The 18,029-nt window shown below is 44.9% G+C and overlaps 1 protein-coding gene across 5 annotated transcripts in view; it reads left to right on the top strand.

Moving 5' to 3' along the window:
• The window catches only part of ABLIM2 (actin binding LIM protein family member 2), a 124,981-nt gene that overhangs the window by 91,710 nt on the left and 15,242 nt on the right, over window positions 1–18,029 (top strand). For 3 of the 5 annotated variants that reach the window (XR_014792503.1, XR_014792501.1, XM_084859862.1), the window contains 3 exons: window positions 4,325–4,426; window positions 5,589–5,642; window positions 10,612–10,664. Coding sequence is in view for 1 of the 5 variants with exons in the window: in XM_084859862.1 (XP_084715988.1) it covers window positions 4,325–4,426; window positions 5,589–5,642; window positions 10,612–10,664 (209 nt within the window). In the remaining 4 variants the exon portion in view is untranslated. The remainder of the gene's footprint in view (window positions 1–4,324; window positions 4,427–5,588; window positions 5,643–10,611; window positions 10,665–18,029) is intronic. The other 2 variants (XR_014792504.1, XR_014792502.1) reach the window with 1 other exon arrangement.

The raw sequence follows: 18,029 nt of genomic DNA, 5'->3' as shown, positions 1-18,029 counted from the left end.
ACGGGCAACAAATAACTCGGGTTAGCTTTCTTCGCTGGGGTCTCAAACAGGAAAACAGTCTTAATTTAAAGTTGTAACATCACTGACAGCGTCAGCCAGCCAGCTACACAGATCTCATTGTTTTTTAAGACAGTTGCTCCAATATTTTCTTCTCAATCAGGTTGGGTCTTTCAGCTTACACAGTTTATTGCAGCTTTCAGGAGCATGGCAGTAGCGTGATTTTGGCTTGGCCAGGAACATGCTGTCTGGTTTCTCGGTCTCTTTAGCACACACACTTAGGCAGTGTAACACTGGATACTCAAATCAGTGAGATTTCTTCATTGCAGGGAATCCCACGGCAAAAGCTTAATGGTTACGCTCTTCAGAAATCATATAGCTGATGGTCAGTAGCTACAGGCTCTATGCAATTTTAACACAGTTCAAAGCTAAACACGGTTACCTTGACAGAGATCTTCAACATGGTCTTTCCGCTTCATTCTGCTTTGGGACAGTCTTATGGCACACTTTTCACTCGAAGAGGGGTCTAGCCTGTGCTCTGGGGGCTGATTCTTCACCTTTATTTTCTATTTTGCCTTCATCTTCTGGGTCTTCATTTTCAGTTTCCATTTCTTAGGGATTTCATCTCAATTAGGCGAGGTGATGATGTTGCACAACTCAGAACGTTGTGGGCAATTTTCCTGCCCCCCCTCTCTCGGCGCGCTAGGCTAACAGCTACTTCTTCGGCCTTACACTCTCACGCTCCCACGCTTTGTTAAAAGCCAGACTGTCCTGCAACATTTTTCTAATTAACAGCCTCAGATCTTGTTTTTTTTCCTCTCAGCTCGACCTTGAGCTTTTTGCTGTTTTCTCTCTCTATTCTGAATCTTTTTTAAAAAAAACCTTTTTCCTTCTTTGTTTGACATACATCTCAAGGGGGTGCAAGGTTTGCTTCCCCCACCACCCATAGCCTCCCTCCTAAATTGAAGACAGACACAATTAGGGAATGGGAATTGGTCAGTGAGTAAGGGGTCTCACTGGCCGACACAAGAGGATTTTTCACACCACGCACTTTGCTACTGGCCTGGGCACCCGGACGGTCAACGGTATGCGTCAGAAACCGCAGTAGCCACTCACACAATCATCAATCTCTCCACTACATCCATATGTCCCTGCCACCCACTTTTCCCACTTTTTACCAGAGCGGAAAACGGCTTCCCCAGCTTCCTCAGCTTCCTACTGAGTACTGGCGTGCTAGGTACTGGCGCCCACTCGGGGGTGTGATCAGGCCCCCCTTCTACCCGCAAGGAGTAGGTTCTTTTGTATACGTATACCACCAACACTGACCTTCTTCATAAGGCGGGGCCCTCTTTTTTTCTGCCCAGTGGCCTTTCTCCCTAAAGGCGGGGCCCTCTTTTTCCCATATACTTGCCTTTCTCCTGAAGGCTTCCAATGTGGGTTTCAACTCAATTGCAGCTGCGATACAGGCAGGGCTCAAGTTCCTTCCTCCGCTTCCCAAGGTTCTCTTGCTGCTCGCTGCCGTTTGGGCGATCCCGGTGCAGGCTTTCTCCCATTCACTCGACAAAAAGGTCGGTGGCGCCAAGAAAGGGAGGCATGCGCCGAGCTCGTCTTCCCGGTGCGGTGATCAAGAGCAGGCAACTGCCACCTGTCTGGCTCAGAGCCTGCCACATCCGAGTCACGGCACCATTTATGTTGCAGAACCCAGAGTCAGAGAGACCACGGAGTGAAGGAAAAAGAGATTCTTTATTTAACGCGCGGGCTTAAGGCTGGAATCGTTTCCAAAGAGCCAGAAGCCCCGATTTACATTAGCACATTGGTTTTATAGACATTGTGACACATATGAAACGGCTCCTCCTCCCCCTCCCGCATGGGGTTGCAATCCTCAACATTTTTCCTCCTAGCACCATTGTTTATAATACAAGAACTGGGTTATAGGGTAGCCATGACAAGGAGAGAACAGAAGAGAACAGCAGAGAACAAGATATACAATTGTATGACCTTTGACAAGATAAGGAATTCCTGTGTCTCGTCAGCTTACAACAATATATTCAAGGGAGAAAGAGCTCAGCAAGAACATGAAGCATGAGACTGCATGAGGCTACTTAGTCTGATCCCCGATATGGCTGCTACAATACTGGAGTGGGGAGGGTTACTGTCTCCTGATGCAAGGCCACTCACAAATCTTTGGCCAGTTCTGAGATGCTACATACTCTTCAAACTAATTTCCATATCATAATCATTGTTCTCCCATTCTATTCATGCTAAAGTAGTTCCTCCAAATTAGCATCAGTTGTACAGTATTTGGAATCTCTTTTTAGCTTGTAGTTGCTTACTAATGCCTTATATTATTTTACTAGTCATGAAAAAGACTCTTTTGTTTGCCCAGCTGATTTATAATGCCATAAAGAATGCAAATGAGGATAGATTCACATCACAGAATTACGACATGAAGACAAGAGGAATTAAATTTGTACATAATCAGTACTATATTCATCATCATGATACATTGGCTATGGCATTATAAACCCATGACTTGATAATCCAACACATACACAAAATATTATGGGGGATTGATAATAAACAGATCAGAATGTGTCACAGTGGAGGATGAAGTAGAATTTGCAGCAATTTACCTACGCCATCTAAGTCTTATTTTAGCAAGGCTAGACTGAAACTAAGTATAGTTAATCTCATGAGACTTTTTGTGAGCTGGATTTCTAATACTGAAAGCAGTTCTGCAGCAAGCTGTGAGAAGATTAGTTTTGTAAACAAGCAGTTGTTGGTGTGTAGCTATTCATGACATACTTTCAAAAACCAGCTATATTTTATTTTATTGCATGAAAAGCAATACATCAATCACGGAGAAGGGGCACAATATGCTGTGACACTGATCAGTACAAATCTAAAAATGAGACAATGTTGGTATATTTACATGTAAGGACATGTTTATTTAATCCAGAGAATCCAAGGCATAAATCATAAGAGAGGCCTTTCAGTCTCAACCATTTGAAAGGAGAAAATAATTATGTACAGTGCCAGGAATAAAGTAATATCAAAATGCAGACAAAATAATTTGCAAAGAATTAACCCACTGGCCTAGTTCACATGTAACAATAACCCATCGGTTTTTAAACCGATGGGTTGTCATGCACGAACAAGAAAGCGTGGGTCTGCTGCTTGCAATGTGCCCACCTCTTCCACTTTTATCCCAGCCCATCATGGGTTGCTGAGCTGATCATGGGTGGTGAAGTAAAGTAGAAGAGCTGGGTGTGCTGCAGGCAGAGTACCTGCACGTCCCCATTGTTGTTGCATGCAAACAGCCTCAGTATTAATAAAATTGTTTTTTAAAACACGTTTCATTTTCATGCATAATATGGAACAGAAATGAATGTGTAAACTGCCTCTGTCTTCAGATTCCCACCCAGGTCTTGTTCCCATGGGTTAAAGGCGACATGAGGTTAAATGTGTGATTACATTTAACAGGCCTAGTTTTTTCTTCTAAATAACCACCATCAGGAGTGGGAGTGGTCAGGACTGAGTCCTGCTGAGCCCCTCCACCAGCCACTTAGCCCTGTGATCTAGCCAGGGAAGCCCTGGGGCCACAGAAGGGGGAGGGGGGTCAATCCTTCCCATGGCTGTTATTTATAGGGGGGAAACTGGTTGTGCTAAATGCAACCATACATTTAACATTACATCTAATCTGGCCCTGTGAAGGGATCAGAGCAACCATGGCAGCCAATCAAAACACAGCTGCAGAGTTGGGTAGGGCAACCTTCTTCAACCTGGTGCCCGCCAGACGTTTCGGACTTCAACTCCCATCAGCATGGCCAATAGTCAGAAGTGATGGAAATTGTAGTCCAAAACACATGGAGGGCCCCCGGTCAGGGAAGGCTGCTCTAAGCCCTATGAAGCCAGGCGCTTTGCAGCACGGAGGAGGGGAGAGGGGATGTAGCCCCACACCTTTCATGTGATATTCCAGGTTAGTATATTCTGGAAGAGGAGGCCGTTCGTGTTGGTGAACGAAGTGGGAACCAGCTTCCACTGATGACAGTTCAACTCTTTCTATAAAGCAGTTACAGCAGAGAAACCTCCCTTTCATTCTTCTGTATGTTTGGGGTTTGAGCTACAATGCGGTATTGTAAATACTTACACAGTCAGAAGCCAGAGTGATAAAAAATAATCTGGGGTTTTCTAAAGCATTTCTAAAAACCTGTTGGATTAACAAGTTACTTGAAAAAGCTTTTTTTCTGCTTGAATTTCTCTACTTTGCCTACCATTTTTTTTATTTTGTATGCTTTTTTTTTTTTTTTGGCTCTTCCCCTTGGAGGCAGTGAAAGTGGTCGGAGCACTCCAAGTTTATCCATGTATTCAGACAGCAAATCTTCATCATCTCTCTATCAGCAAGCACCTAGACATTTTCATGTTCCAGGTAGGCATTCATTGCTTACTTTTGATCTTCAGTTCCTGCCATCTGTAATGTTTTACAGATGTATACATGTATAAACAATCTGGTTTTAGTAGTATTAAGAATAGGCAACAAACTTATTTTTCTATTAAACCGGTTTAAAAATAATAATATAGTTAATTGCATATTTGTATTTGAATATACAGGTCTTAACTTCCATTTACTAACAACTCATTTCTAGGCCATCAAATTATTAAGGGCCAAGCTAGAAGTGATATGAGAGATCTTTTTCTTCTTCTTTTTTGCTTACAAGCACCTGAGACCCAATTTGGATTGGGGTTGCAGCACGGCAGGTGGATCTTTTAACCCTTTCCCACCATGCAATTTCCCCAATTTAAATCTCACGCACTCGTGTGTGTGTGCGCATACTCACACACAGATACATACAGAGCTGCTGTTAGCCATGGAGTAGAAAAAGGAAGGTACACATATTGCATCAGTCTCCCCGCACCCCTACATCTAATAGCATCTTCCAGGGAGAGGGTTAGATTGGGGAATGGCACACAGGAAGGATTAAAGCCTTTTCTCCCAGCACTATGGATCTGATCCAGATCATACCCCAACTGCTTTTAAGCAAATAACAAAAATGTTGGGAGATCTAATCACAGACATCCCACATTACTTCTAGTTTGGCCCTTAATAATTCAAATTGGGACCAATATGGCAGCTTTTAAGGAAAGAAAATGATAAGAGATCTGATCACAGATCTTCTGCATCACACCTAGTCTGGATTTAGTCCCATTAGGAATGAGTGAAAATTTCAGCAGTCGTGCAGCCAATTTTTAAAACTGCATTTAAAGAGAAATGTGATAGAACTGAGCAGTCTCTGTTCTGCTGCTCTGAGCTTACTATGAAAAGGTGATCTATAAATAAACTTGACATTGACTTGGATCCCACCTTTTTGCTCTGTAAATGGCTGGAGCCTTCATTCATGGATGCAGAGTTATTCTCATAGCCTTTTTGTGACTGCAACTGCCATGTAAGCAGAAACACAGAGCAAGGAGCTGGGATCCAAGAGAATTATATTGCTCAAGTTTTGGTGGGTTTGGAGGTATTCAAAACAAGAGGGATCACATTTCAACTGCTTTTTTACTGTTTGGTTCTTTGTTTCTTTCCTTTTTCTCAGACACTGGAATAAAAGATAACATCTATAGGAAACCCCCTATCTACAGACAGCATGGTACAGTCTGCTTTTCTTTGCTGCAGCGTGTTCTAGCCAGGTCCTTTCCCTACCTTATGCATGTTTGCCTCTGAATGTGTACTGCTGTTTTGCTCTCATTTAGTTCTCATTATTCCAACTGCATGAGAGTGTGTCCAGACAGACAGGGTTTCCTCTTTGTTGTTGTGCAGCCTGCCATGTATAGAAACTGGTGCACGGCGTGTGCTTCACTTCCTGGGTTCTTTTTTCTCTCTCTGTTGCAAAATCTCACCAGGTACGTGCTGCTGTGTGATTAGCCTGGATAGTAGGCTTGTATTTCCCTCTCTTCTTTTCCAGTGCCCACTGTCAGAGAAAGCTCCACAGTCATGAAGCCATACATTGCCCGTGGCTTGTGTACTCTTAAGTCCTGTTTGAGGTACTCTGTTCTTGTTGTAGATTACTAGTTAACTCACCATTTCTCTGCAGTGGCATTTCCCCCGGAAACGTCTTCCAAAAAACTCACTGGACATTAAAAGTGCAATAAATCTTGTGGAAATCATGCATAAAGAAATGCAAAGAATTGGGGAAACACCTGTCAACAAATGCTGCTATTGGCAAAAGCGTGAAGAGACTGACACAAGGTGAAAAAGAACCTGCCAGGGCCAGGCCAGATCCACTTCCCTAGCCCTTTTTCAAATGATAACGCTTGGAGGAATGCCTGCATGTGTGTAGGCAGGGCTGCACACATGCAGGCTCATTTCAGACACTGGAGAAAAGAAATGAATATAAGCCTAGCGTAGAGCCTGCTGCCTTGGTGCTGAGCCCCTCCCATATGCATTCATTTCCCCAGTCAGTAACATCTGGGACAGGCTAATGCGTGTTCCAGCATCCCCGAGTTTAGTTGTTGGATATTGGGCCTTCAACCTGAACCAGAGCTAGGGGCTTGTGATGGCCACAGCAAGGGTAAAGGGGGCTGGGATCTGAAGCACAGCAAGCAAAAGGCTGACTAGGCAAAAGTGGAAGACCAGGGTCCCAGGAGTGATGCCAGCCTTGGCCAGTCCAGAGGCAGACGTTCCATACCACTAGTCCCAGCAATGCCTGAAGAGGGATTGAGATAGTCAGGGCACATAGAATACCAGAGAATGCCCTGGTTCAGGTCCCTGGTTCAAGCCAAGAGCCCCTGACAATTTTCGAGATGGTGGAACAGTCTTTTTAGTTGCCTGTTTGTGAGACTAATCAGCTTTTTCTCAGGACGATTTATCCTTTTTGCGGATCTGTGTAGAATCTGTAAGAGTCATATTATGAAAATGTTTGAAGCTAATTGGTAACTTGGACCAATAAAAAAGCACATAAGATATTCAGAATTGAATTATTTATGTGTTGAAAAAACTATAAACAAAGAAAAATAAAGTGAAAAATCACTGATCTATTAGTCCAAGAAGCAAAGCATTGTGTTGTTACCATGGATCAGTCACTAAGAACAATCAGATCTGTAAAGACAGAGATGCCACCAACAAATCTGAAGTTGAGGAATATTTTGTTGCATTTGTATATATGGTGAGTTATCCAATGAACATGTAGGCTCTATATTACTAAGAACATGGGTTGCAAATACATTGTGGTAATGGGGCAAACATAAAAGGGCATAAATCAAGGGTTCAGGTTTGCAGTATATGAAATAATCCACCGCTTTGCTACACTTCGTGTCTACTAGAATTTGAATGTAAAAGCCTCACGTAGAAAAGCCCTAACAGTGCAGCTTCTCAAGAGCAAGCCCCACTGAGCTCCATGCCCTAGGTAAGTGTGTATAGGAGTGCTGCGGAAGGGTGCAATCCTGTGCATATTCAGACAGAAAACATCATACAGTTCCCAGCATTCCCCAGCCATACATCAACAGTATGCAACTGATAGCTAAAGAACCCATGAGTCTGCATCACAAATGCCATTAGACGCCGCACTGCAGCTACATTCCCCAGCTACGTGTTGGCATTGCATCTGAATCCTGTGAACAGCGGCTTTGTTTTTAATGGATAGGGCCACTACTTGTTTTTTTATTTATGTATTTACTTATTACATTTATATACCACCCAACTGGCAAAGGCCCTCAAGTCCGTTCACAGTAATAAAAACCGAAAACAACAATAAAATTACAACTAAAATAATAAATACAATGAAAATATCAATAAAATATTAAGATGTTAAAGACATTCAAAATGTTAACGAGCCAGCAGTAAAGTAAATAATCAAAGCAACAGGTTAAAGGTTAAATACCTGCTGGAAGACCTGGTATGTAAATGTATACAGTCAGATATTTATGCGGATAGATCTCCCTGAGAAGAACATACCAGAGATGCCGGGGGGGGGGGCAGTATTATAGAGAAGGTTCTTTCCCCGGTCACCACCCGTCATGCCATTGTGGATGGTGGAACCCAGAGAAGAACCTCAGAAGACGATCTTGGTGATCGGGCAGGAACATATAGGGGAGGGGGCTCCTTCAGGTACATGGGTCCTAAGCCATTTAGGGCTTTAAAGGTCAGCACAGGGCGACCAAGTGAGTCTCCACCCTGAAATCAGGCCTATGACGCAATTGAAATGAAGCTTTTCTACTCAAGGCTGTTAATCAGCTGTATCTACTTTTGGTGTTGTCACAGAATTTAGATACAAGCACTACACAAAGAATGTTTCCCTTCCTGCTTTCCCACTACATAACCACTAGGTGGCACTGTGGCATACTGGAATAGCACAATTACATAAGTGGAAAAAGCATTTTACTGCATTTTTCCTGCTCTAAAAAAAACTTGCCAGAAGTGCTGTTTAAAAGCAGAAGTGAAACTGGAGGGTAACAGTGTTGTCTAAAGAACTGGTAAACAACCATGACAAATGCACAATAAATGCCTCATGTAGAAAAGCGCACCGTCAAGATAATCATTATAATCCAGAAGTGCCTGAAGTTGACCTTCAACCATTGTTCAATCACCTTACCGAAAAATAGAAAATTGGCCACTGGTCTAGAATTATTAAGGTCCTCTAGATCTAAGCCTGTGTTCAGTCAGATTCAGAATGAGTCTTCTTCCATCTCTGTTCAAGCCGTCTTCTCCTTCGTTTCATAGCCCTCAGCAACACAATATTTCATGGTGCTTAACAGGCTCAGCCTGAGGAAGAAAACACTCAGGGGTGATTGTATCAACCGCCCTGGTCACCTCCAAATCCTACCAGAAGACCAAGGCTTTAACAGGAACACCAGCATATCAGTGGGAAAATCCCCCAGAGCCCACAGGGATCCCATTGGGTTCCATCATTCTGTGCCATTCCAATTGGTCCCCCACCCTTGCAGAAGAGGAATGGAGCTAGACGTCTAAACCTCAGTAGAGCGTGATCTGACCCTGACAATGGTCCATAGCCCGTCTGTTGCCAGTTTGCTCTGCTCTTTCCTGCCCCCCTCCCACAATAACAGTTCTACGCAACTATCAAAGATGCGGAGCCGTGTCCCCTCCTCCATCTGGCCACCCCATTACTGGCCACCCCATTACCCATCTAGCCTTGGGGAGGCGGGAAATGCGACACCATGATTTATTTCAATGCTTCACATTATTCAGATTATTACATTATACAGATTATGACATTACTAAATGTCACCTACCGTGAGCCAGCTGGGTAGTTTGGACTGCAAATGTAAATAGATTACCACCTGAGCACCAGGGGCAGCAGTTGAGGTGGTTTAGTGGAATAATGGTGTGCTGTACCCCATGCAATGGCTCATACCTGGTCCAAAATCAATAACACCCTGGGGATGTTGGCACGGGTCGACAGATCCACCGTGGAGCATTTCAGCTGTGGCGTGTGCGGGGCATGTGCGGCTGCCATTTTGAATAGGCAACCCCCACTTGGGGGGTTGTCGTGCTGTGTGAACCCAGTGAGCTGTTTTAGGGTTATGTGAGGGTTGTTTAACCTTTGCATAACCCCACGCTCTCCGAGTTCGCATGACACTACAGCACCTGAGCAAGGGTTGGATATATAATCTGGCATCTGTGGGCGCTGCAGCTCATCGTGGGTTAAGTAATGGCGGCGTGTCATCCAAAACCAGTTAATATCTCTATCATGCTAAACACTGGTATGTTAAAGATGCCCCAAAATGGGCCAGATTAGATCACACAAACTTATTTTTGCTTTTTAAAAAACTAGAGATGCCAGTGAAACTCAAAATAGACATTTCAGGGGGCTGTAACTCTTGCCTCAAAGAGGCAGTGAGCATTAGGACCCGCCCCTTCTTCTGTCACTTGGATTTGTAACCTCTCCACTTCCTACCCAGCCCCTGAGCCCCTCTTCCCCTCACCTACTGGGCTGGAGTGGAAAGGCTCCAGTGGCTAGTCCTCCGGAGTGGTAAGGAAGGTCTTTCTCCCCTTCCCTCTCCAGTGCACTTCACTGCAGTGTGTATATATAATTTCCCCAAGGACTACTGATATTGTAGGTAAATAACCTTTGGCCAAGTGGCGTTTCCCGGGGTTACTGTGGCTTGTCCTGGGAGTGTGGCAAGAGTTGGAGGCAAGGGTGGGAGACATCCTTCCCCTCCTCCCCTTCTGGCAGTTTGCCAGAGTGCTGCCACTTTGGCCTGGGAAGTGAGGGAAGAGGGAAGATGGGGTGGGGATAGGTGAGTGGAAGGTGGCTGGATGGTTCAGAGAGAAGAGGTTGGGGACTGGCAGGGAGGGCTATGTTGGCTGTGGCTCAGAAATAAACTTGGCTCCTTCCCAGTTCTGGGGGAAGTAGCTCAGTTTCTGTCCAAGTCAAAGCCAATGAAAGTCACGTGCGGCTCTCCTGCGGTCTCTGGAAAACTAGGGCTCCATGACCACAAGCAGGTATGTCACGTACACTGAGTTCACACTCTCTGTCAGCGGTGGCCTTCCGTAACCGTCTCCTTCCGGCATCATGTATATCATGTGTTGGGTTTTGAGAACACCCTTTTTTATAAAAACAAATTTCTATTTTTACTCTGGAAATTCTTTTTATTGTCTAGCATCAAGAAAAGCAGATGGTGACAGTGGGAGCTGTGATCAAGACGGCAGGAAGGTAAATTTAGAAGGCACCAGAACCAAGATTTTCTATAGCACTGGGGCAGCTTTTCCTTATTAATTGTAGCACTTTGCTTTGAAATGGCAACAAATTAAATATCTATGATAGGCTGAAATCACATCAAGAGAACGGCCCAGTTTAAAATCAGTAGGACTGTTCCATCTAAGTAGTCCCAAATTTTCTGTCCCACCCAAAAATAACATCTAGTCTTAATGAATATGAATCTAAGCTATCAAGGTTACTAGACATGGAAAAAAATACAGATGATAATGAAATTCATAGTGAATCCATCCAAATATTATGCAGTACAGCTTTTTTTCACATTCAACAAAATATGTCTGATTATGAATTAAAACAAAATCCTAGAACTATAGATTGCATGGACCTTGTTCCACATGTTAGTAATCACCTATGGCATAGTTTTTACACACTGATCCACAATTATTTTGTCAACGTGACATGCAGCCAACGGTTTGCAAAAAATCCAGCAGGTGCCATCATGGCTTCCTGGCAGCCTCACCAAAGTGCAACATATCTTATAAGTAAGAATGCAACATTAATCAAACCTATTAATTAAAAATCTCTCAATTAAAATGACAGCTCCAATGAATCAGGCATGCACCAAGCCAAACCGATGAATGAATGATGAAGTGCTTGCAGTTACTCCCTCGCTTTTTCTGGTCCTTCTCACTTGGCAAGGTCATATGGCTGATTTCTTCCCTCAGGGAACCAGCAAAGCCTTTCACTCACCTCATGTCAAACTGGGATATGTTAAGAAGCAATGAAGATAAAGGTTCATGGCTTCTCAGAGGCCCCAGCCCAAGGTAGACAACCTGCCCTGTGAATCCCTTGAGGGTAAGGTTCAGCTGGGAAGCACTCAGAAGAGGTGAGAGTTTCACTTCTTCCTTCCCAGCATGACGTGAGGTGAGATGCTCCCTCCTCACTACTCCCCAGAGTCCTCTGCACGTGCCCCAGAGGACAAGGAGAGGGGGCAGGATCTCCCTGTCCTGCCTGGTTGGGCAGAAAACGAAACCCGTTCACTGGCTTGAATACGTAAAGATGGAAGCATCATTCTCTCACACAGAGGTACTCAGTTTCTACAGCTCTTCTGTGTGACTTCAGTTTGTGTTCTCACTCTGTGTTCCTCAACTCACTTATAGAAACATAGAATAGTAGGATTGGAAGGGGCCCACAAGGCCATCAAGTCCAACACCCTGCTCAATGCAGGAATCCAGGTTAGAGCATTCCTGACAGATGGCTGTCCAGTCTCATCTTGAATGCCTTCAGTGTGGGAGAGCCCACCACCTTCCCAGGGAATTGGTTCCATTGTTGTATTGCTCTAACAGTCAGGACGTTTTTCCTGATGTTTAGCTGGAATCTGGCTTCCTGTAACTTGAGCCCATGATTCCGTGTCCTGCACTCTGGGATGATCGAAAAGAGATCCTGGCCTTCCTCTCTGTGACAACCTTTCAAGTACTTGAACAGCGCTATCCTATCTCCCCTCAGTCTTCTCAAGGCTAAACATGCCCAGTTCATAGAATCATAGAATAGTAGGGTTGGAAGGGGCCTACAAGGCCATCGAGTCCAACCCCCTCCTCAATGCAGGAATCCAAGTCAGAGCATCCCTGACAGATGGCTGTCCAACCTCGTCTTGAACGCCTCCAGTGTGGGAGAGCCCACCACCTCCCTAGGGAATTGGTTCCATTGTTGTATTGCTCTAACAGTCGGGACGTTTTTCCTGATGTTCAGCTGGAATCTGGCTTCCTGTAACTTGAGCCCATTATTCCGTGTCCTGCACTCTGGGTTGATGGAGAAGAGATCCTGGCCTTCTTCTCTGTGACAACCTTTCAAGTACTTGAAGAGCGCTATCCTATCTTCTATTCTCAAGGCTAAACATGCCCAGTTCTTTCAGTCTCTACTCATAGGGCTTTGTTTCCAGTCCCCTGATCATCTTTGTTGCCCTCCTCTAAACCCTCTACAGTTGGTCTGCATCCTTCTTCAAGTGTGGTGCCCAGAACTGGACACAGTACTCCAGATGAGGCCTAACCAGTGCTGAGTAGAGGGGAACTAGTACTTCCCAGGATTTGGAAGCTATGCTTCCATTAATGCAGCCCAAAAGAGCATTGGCCTTTTTTGCAGCCACATCACATTGTTGGCTAATCTTCAGCTTGTGATTGACAACAGTGCCAAGATCCTTCTCGCCTGTAGTGTTGTTGAGCCACGTATCCCCCATCTTGTAACTGTGCATTTGGTTTCTTTTTCCTAGGTGCAGAACTTGGCATGTATCCCTATTAAATGTCATTCTGTTGTTTTCTGCCCAGCGCTCAGTCTATCCAGATCACTTTGAATTTTGTTTCTATCTTCCAAAGTATTAGCTATCCCGCCCAATGTTGTGTCATCTGCAAATTTTATCAGCATTCCGTGCACCTCCTCCTCCAAGTCATTCATACAAATGTTGAAGAGCACTGGGCCCAGGACTGAGCCCTGCGGTACCCCACTCGTTACCTCTCCCCAGTTTGAGAAGGTCCCATTGATAAGCACTCTTTGAGTCTGATTCTGTAGCCAACTGTGGATCCACCGGATCGTTGTTTCATTTAGCCCACTTTGAGCTAGTTTGCTCATCAGGATATCATGGGGCACCTTGTCGAAAGCTTTGCTGAAGTCGAGGTATATGATGTCTACAGCATTCCCATGGTCCACAAGGGTGGTTACTTGATCAAAAAATGAGATCAGATTTGTCTGGCAGGACTTGTTTTTGACAAATCCATGTTGGCTTCAAGTAATCACTGCATTGTTTTCAAGGGGCTTCCAGATGGATTGCTTTATCATCTGCTCCAGAATTTTTCCAGGGATTGATGTCAGACTGATTGGTCTGTAGTTCCCAGGTTCCTCCTTTTTACCCTTTTTGAAGATAGGGACAACATTAGTCCTTCTCCAGTCATCTGGCACTTCCCCCGTCCTCCATGATTTCTCAAAGAGAATAGACGGCGGTTCTGAGAGTTCTTCTGCCAGTTCCTTTATTACTCTAGGATGCAGTTCATCTGGCCCTAGAGATTTGAACTCATTCAAAGTAATTAGGTGTTCCTTGACCATATGCCTATCGATCTCAAGCTGCAATCCTGCCCCTTCAGCCTGTACTTCGCCTTTGCCAGGGGGGTCATAGACCCTCTTTCAGGAGAAGACTGAGCCAAAGTAGGAACTGAGCACCTCTGCCTTTTCTTTTTCATCTGTTATCGTTTTGCCATCCTTATATAATAGCTGAACAACCATTTCTTTCCTCTGCCTTTTACTATGCACATAGCTGAAGAAAGCCTTTTTGTTGTTTTTAGCATCCCTCGCTAAACTCAACTCATTCTCAGCTTTAGCCTTCCTGACACCATCCTTGCAATTCTGTGCTACCTGCCTGTACTCTTTCTTTGTTACTTGGCCTTCTTTCCACTTCCTATATGTGTCCTTTTTTGTTTTCAGGTCATTCCTAAGCTTTTTGTGAAGCCACATTGGCTTCTTCTGTTGTCTTCCACCTTTTCTTCTTGTTGGAATGGTTTGTAATTGTGCCTTGAGAATTTCCTTTTTTAAAAGCTCCCACCCATCTTGGACTCCTTTTCTCGTTAGTGTCGCTTGCCATGGGACCTTACTGATCATTGTTCTGAGTTTATGAAAATCAGCTTTCCTAAAATCCAAGGTACACGTTTGACTACACTCAGCTTTTGCTTCCCTTAGAACCAAGAACTCAAGTACAACATGGTCGCTTTCCCCCAGAGTTCCTGTAACTGCTACTTTATCCACTAAGTCATCTCTGTTGGTTAGGATCAAGTCAAGGATAGCCAATCCTCGAGTTCCTTCCTCTGCTTTCTGTAGGAGGAAGTTATCCGCCACACAAGTCAGGAATTTCCTGGAGGGGCCATGTTTTGCAGAATTTGTCTCCCAACAAATATCAGGAAAATTGAAGTCCCCCATTACTACTACATCATGCTTCCTTAAAACATTGGCTATTTGCTTTTCGAAAGTTTCATCCTCGTCTTCTCCTTGATTGGGTGGCCAGTAGTAGACTCCGACCACCAGGTTCCTTTTATTCTTTGCTCCATTTATTTTGATCCAGATGCTCTCGATGGGGCCACCAAGCTCATCCTCCTATATTTCTGTGCAGAGATATGTATTTTTCACATACAGTGCAACCCCACCTCCCTTTCTGTTCCTCCTGTTCTTTTTGAACAAGTTATATCCTTCAATTGCTATATTCCAGTCATGAGAGTCATCCCACCAAGTCTCAGTTATACCTATCAAGTCCTAATTTCCCTCCTGTATTAAGAGTTCAAGTTCGTTCTGTTTGTTTCCCATACTCTGGGCATTAGTATATAGATATCGAAGACCATGTGCTTCATAGTCTGGCTTTCTTCCTACATGTGTCTGAAGACTATTATTGGGCGCTATCAGAGCTGTTCTCTCCATTGCAATGCATGTGCCTACGTCCATTGTTAACCCCAACATTACATCTCCCTTCCCTGTAGGATTCAGTTTAAAGCCCTCCTGATGAAGTTCTTCATGCTGTGGCTAAACACATTCTTCCCATCCTTTGTGAGGTGCAACCCATCCCTTGCCAACAGCCCATCTTCCAGGAAGTATAGCCCGTGGTCCCAGAATCCAAATCTCTCTCGTCGGCACCACCTTCGTAGCCAGTCATTCACCCGGAGTATTTTTCTTTCCCTTTCTATCCCTCTTCTAACAACTGGAAGGATGGATGAGAAGACTATCTGGGCCCCAAAGTTCTTGAGTTTCCTTCCCAAAGCTTCAAAATCTGACGTGATTTCTTCATAGCTTCACTTGGCAGTATCATTTGTTCTCACATGGATGAGAAGAAAGGGATATCTGTCAGTGGGCTTTATGAGTGCAGGCAACCTTTCAGTCACGTCTCTAATCTGTCCTCCCGGGAGACAACACACCTGGCGAGTCCACGGGTCTTCGCGACATACTTGGGTCTCGATCCCACGCTGCAAGGAGTCTCCCACTACTACCACTCTTCTCTTCTTCTTGTTGTAGGCCTGGGTTTCATCACCTCTGTTTGACTGACCTTCAGCCCCTTGCTCACTCTCATGTAGTGATTCTTCCTCTGCAGGCTGTCCTCCAGTCTCATCCGCAAGTACCTGGAATCGGTTCCACAGCTCCGCTGCTTCCACTGGTGCAGAGTGGGGTCTAGTTCTTCTTCTCCTAACTGTCACCTTTTTCCAAGGAGTATCCTCTACTCCATTTTTCTTCACCTCAGCATTTCCCACTTCTGCCTCATCTTGCTGTTGCTCTTCAAGCTTCTGGTCTTCCCTTTGCTGCTGTAGTTCCCCCATTCTGTCCAAGAACTCTTCGTGTTCTCTTATTCCCCAGAGGATCGACAGTCGCCGCTCCAGTCCACTTACTTTTTCTTCCAGCAGCGTGATCAACTTGCACTTGTTGCAAGTGTAGCCCATGTCGTTCTCAGGCAAGAAAACAAACATTGCACACACCTTGCAGGTCACCACCACTGGAGAGTCTTTCCCTTTTTGTGTCTGGCTTTGTGATTGTTCTAGACTAGCCTGTGCCTGCTCCTCGACTCACTAGAGGTTAAAAGCAGAGTCCCACTGGTGTGGAAGTGTGTGTTACAAGACAAATAAATGAAAAAAGTTAGTTAAAAAATAAAAAATAAATAAATAAATAAATGTTAGGGCCTCCCTCTTGACCTCCCCTGCCGAACTCCCCTGGCCAACTCCTGTTTGCTCCCCCTGTTGGCTCACTCTGGTCGCTCGCTCTCTGGGAGCTTGCTTGCTTCTGTAGTCCCTGGACCAGCTGGAGCAGCTTGCTCTGCTCTGCTCTGCTCTGCTCTGCTCTGCTCTGCTCAGTTGGGAGGCGGGAAACCTAGGAGGAGAGACTGAAAGTTCTTTCAGTCTCTCCTCCTAGGCCTTTGTTTCCAGTCCCCTGATCATCTTTGTTGCGCTCCTCTGAACACTCTCCAGGTGGCCTGCATCCTTCTTAAAATGTGGTGCCCAGAACTGGACACAGTACTCCAGATGAGGCCTAACCAGTGCTGAGTAGAGATCCTTCTCACTTGTAGTGTTGTTGAGCCACGTATCCCCCATCTTGTAACTGTGCATTTGGTTTCTTTTTCTGAGGTGCAGAACTTGGCATTTATCCCTATTAAATGTAATTCTGTTGTTTTCTGCTCAGTGCTCCAGTCTATCCAGATCACTTTGAATTTTGTTTCTGTCTTCCAAGGTATTAGCTATCCCGCCCAATGTTGTGTCATCTGCAAATTTGATCAGCATTCCCTGCACCTCCTCATCCAAGTCATTAATACAAAAGTTGAAGAGCGCTGGGCCCACTTTCTGCCACAGTGCTAAGAGACTTTGCAGTGAAGTGGATCACCACCTCCCTGCAATTCACCACCTCAGAATTTGAGAGTTTAGACCAGCCTTCCCCAACCTGGTGCCCTCCAGACAGCAACTCCCATCCTTCCCAGGCAGCCACTCTGAGCTGACTTCAGAGTCTTGGTGTGCAGTGCTGTGAAAGTGGTGTCTGTGGAGCTCTATGGGCGTCTCTACACCAGCCTAAAATCCTGCATTTAAAACGGGGCTTTCTGCTTCCATTTTAAATGCAGGATCACAACGACTCCCTTTTTCACCTGCTTCCTTTTCTCCCATCCCCTCCCCCTCCTTCCCCCCATATCTGAATCTTCTACTCCCTTTCGCTGATCTCGCTCCTCTTCTTGCCGCTTTTCCTCTTTTCACGGAGGGAACTCAAGTGGAACACAAGGGGGTAATTTGATAGCTCATTATCTGCAATCTATTTAAAAACCGAACAAAGGGCATTTAGTGCAGGAGACGCCCTGGAGGGTCACAGCAGGGTCACAGCGTCATGTAAAGCGCCCGCAACAGTCCATGAAGGAGCAATCTCAGTCACAGGGCAAAAGCTCCGTGTGAAGGGAGCCTATGTGCCGAGGCTGTCTGCCTCTGGATATAAGCTGCTGGGGAGAAGCAGCAGGACATGATGGCAGTCACACCTAAATCCACCCTTCCATGCAAATATTAAATGCATTTGATATAGAAAGTCTGTGATACAGAGTGTGCTCACTCAACGTCATTCATTTTTCATCAGAAATCCTGATTTTATTCATCTGCAAATTTAATCTAAATAATCAACTATAATGACAACTGATGAAGATGTCTTTAATTGAGTGACACCCCACCCACACCCCTGCTTATAAGCCATGTCAGGTTTGAACATTTGATTTAGGTACAGGGAAGCATTTTCTCTGTGCAAGACCCTTGAGAATTGGCCATGTAGATGGGCCTGAGGCCCTAGTTCCCCAGTTTGTGGGATTGGCTAGAATAATCAGGGCTC

The sequence above is a fragment of the Heloderma suspectum genome, chromosome 5 (assembly GCF_057233095.1).
Source record: "Heloderma suspectum isolate Gila_16-S chromosome 5, 16-S_ref, whole genome shotgun sequence".
NCBI classification, from domain to species: Eukaryota; Metazoa; Chordata; class Lepidosauria; order Squamata; family Helodermatidae; genus Heloderma; species Heloderma suspectum.
The sequence above is the reverse complement of the archived record's forward strand: the minus strand, read 5'-3'. Positions and strand labels throughout refer to the sequence as shown.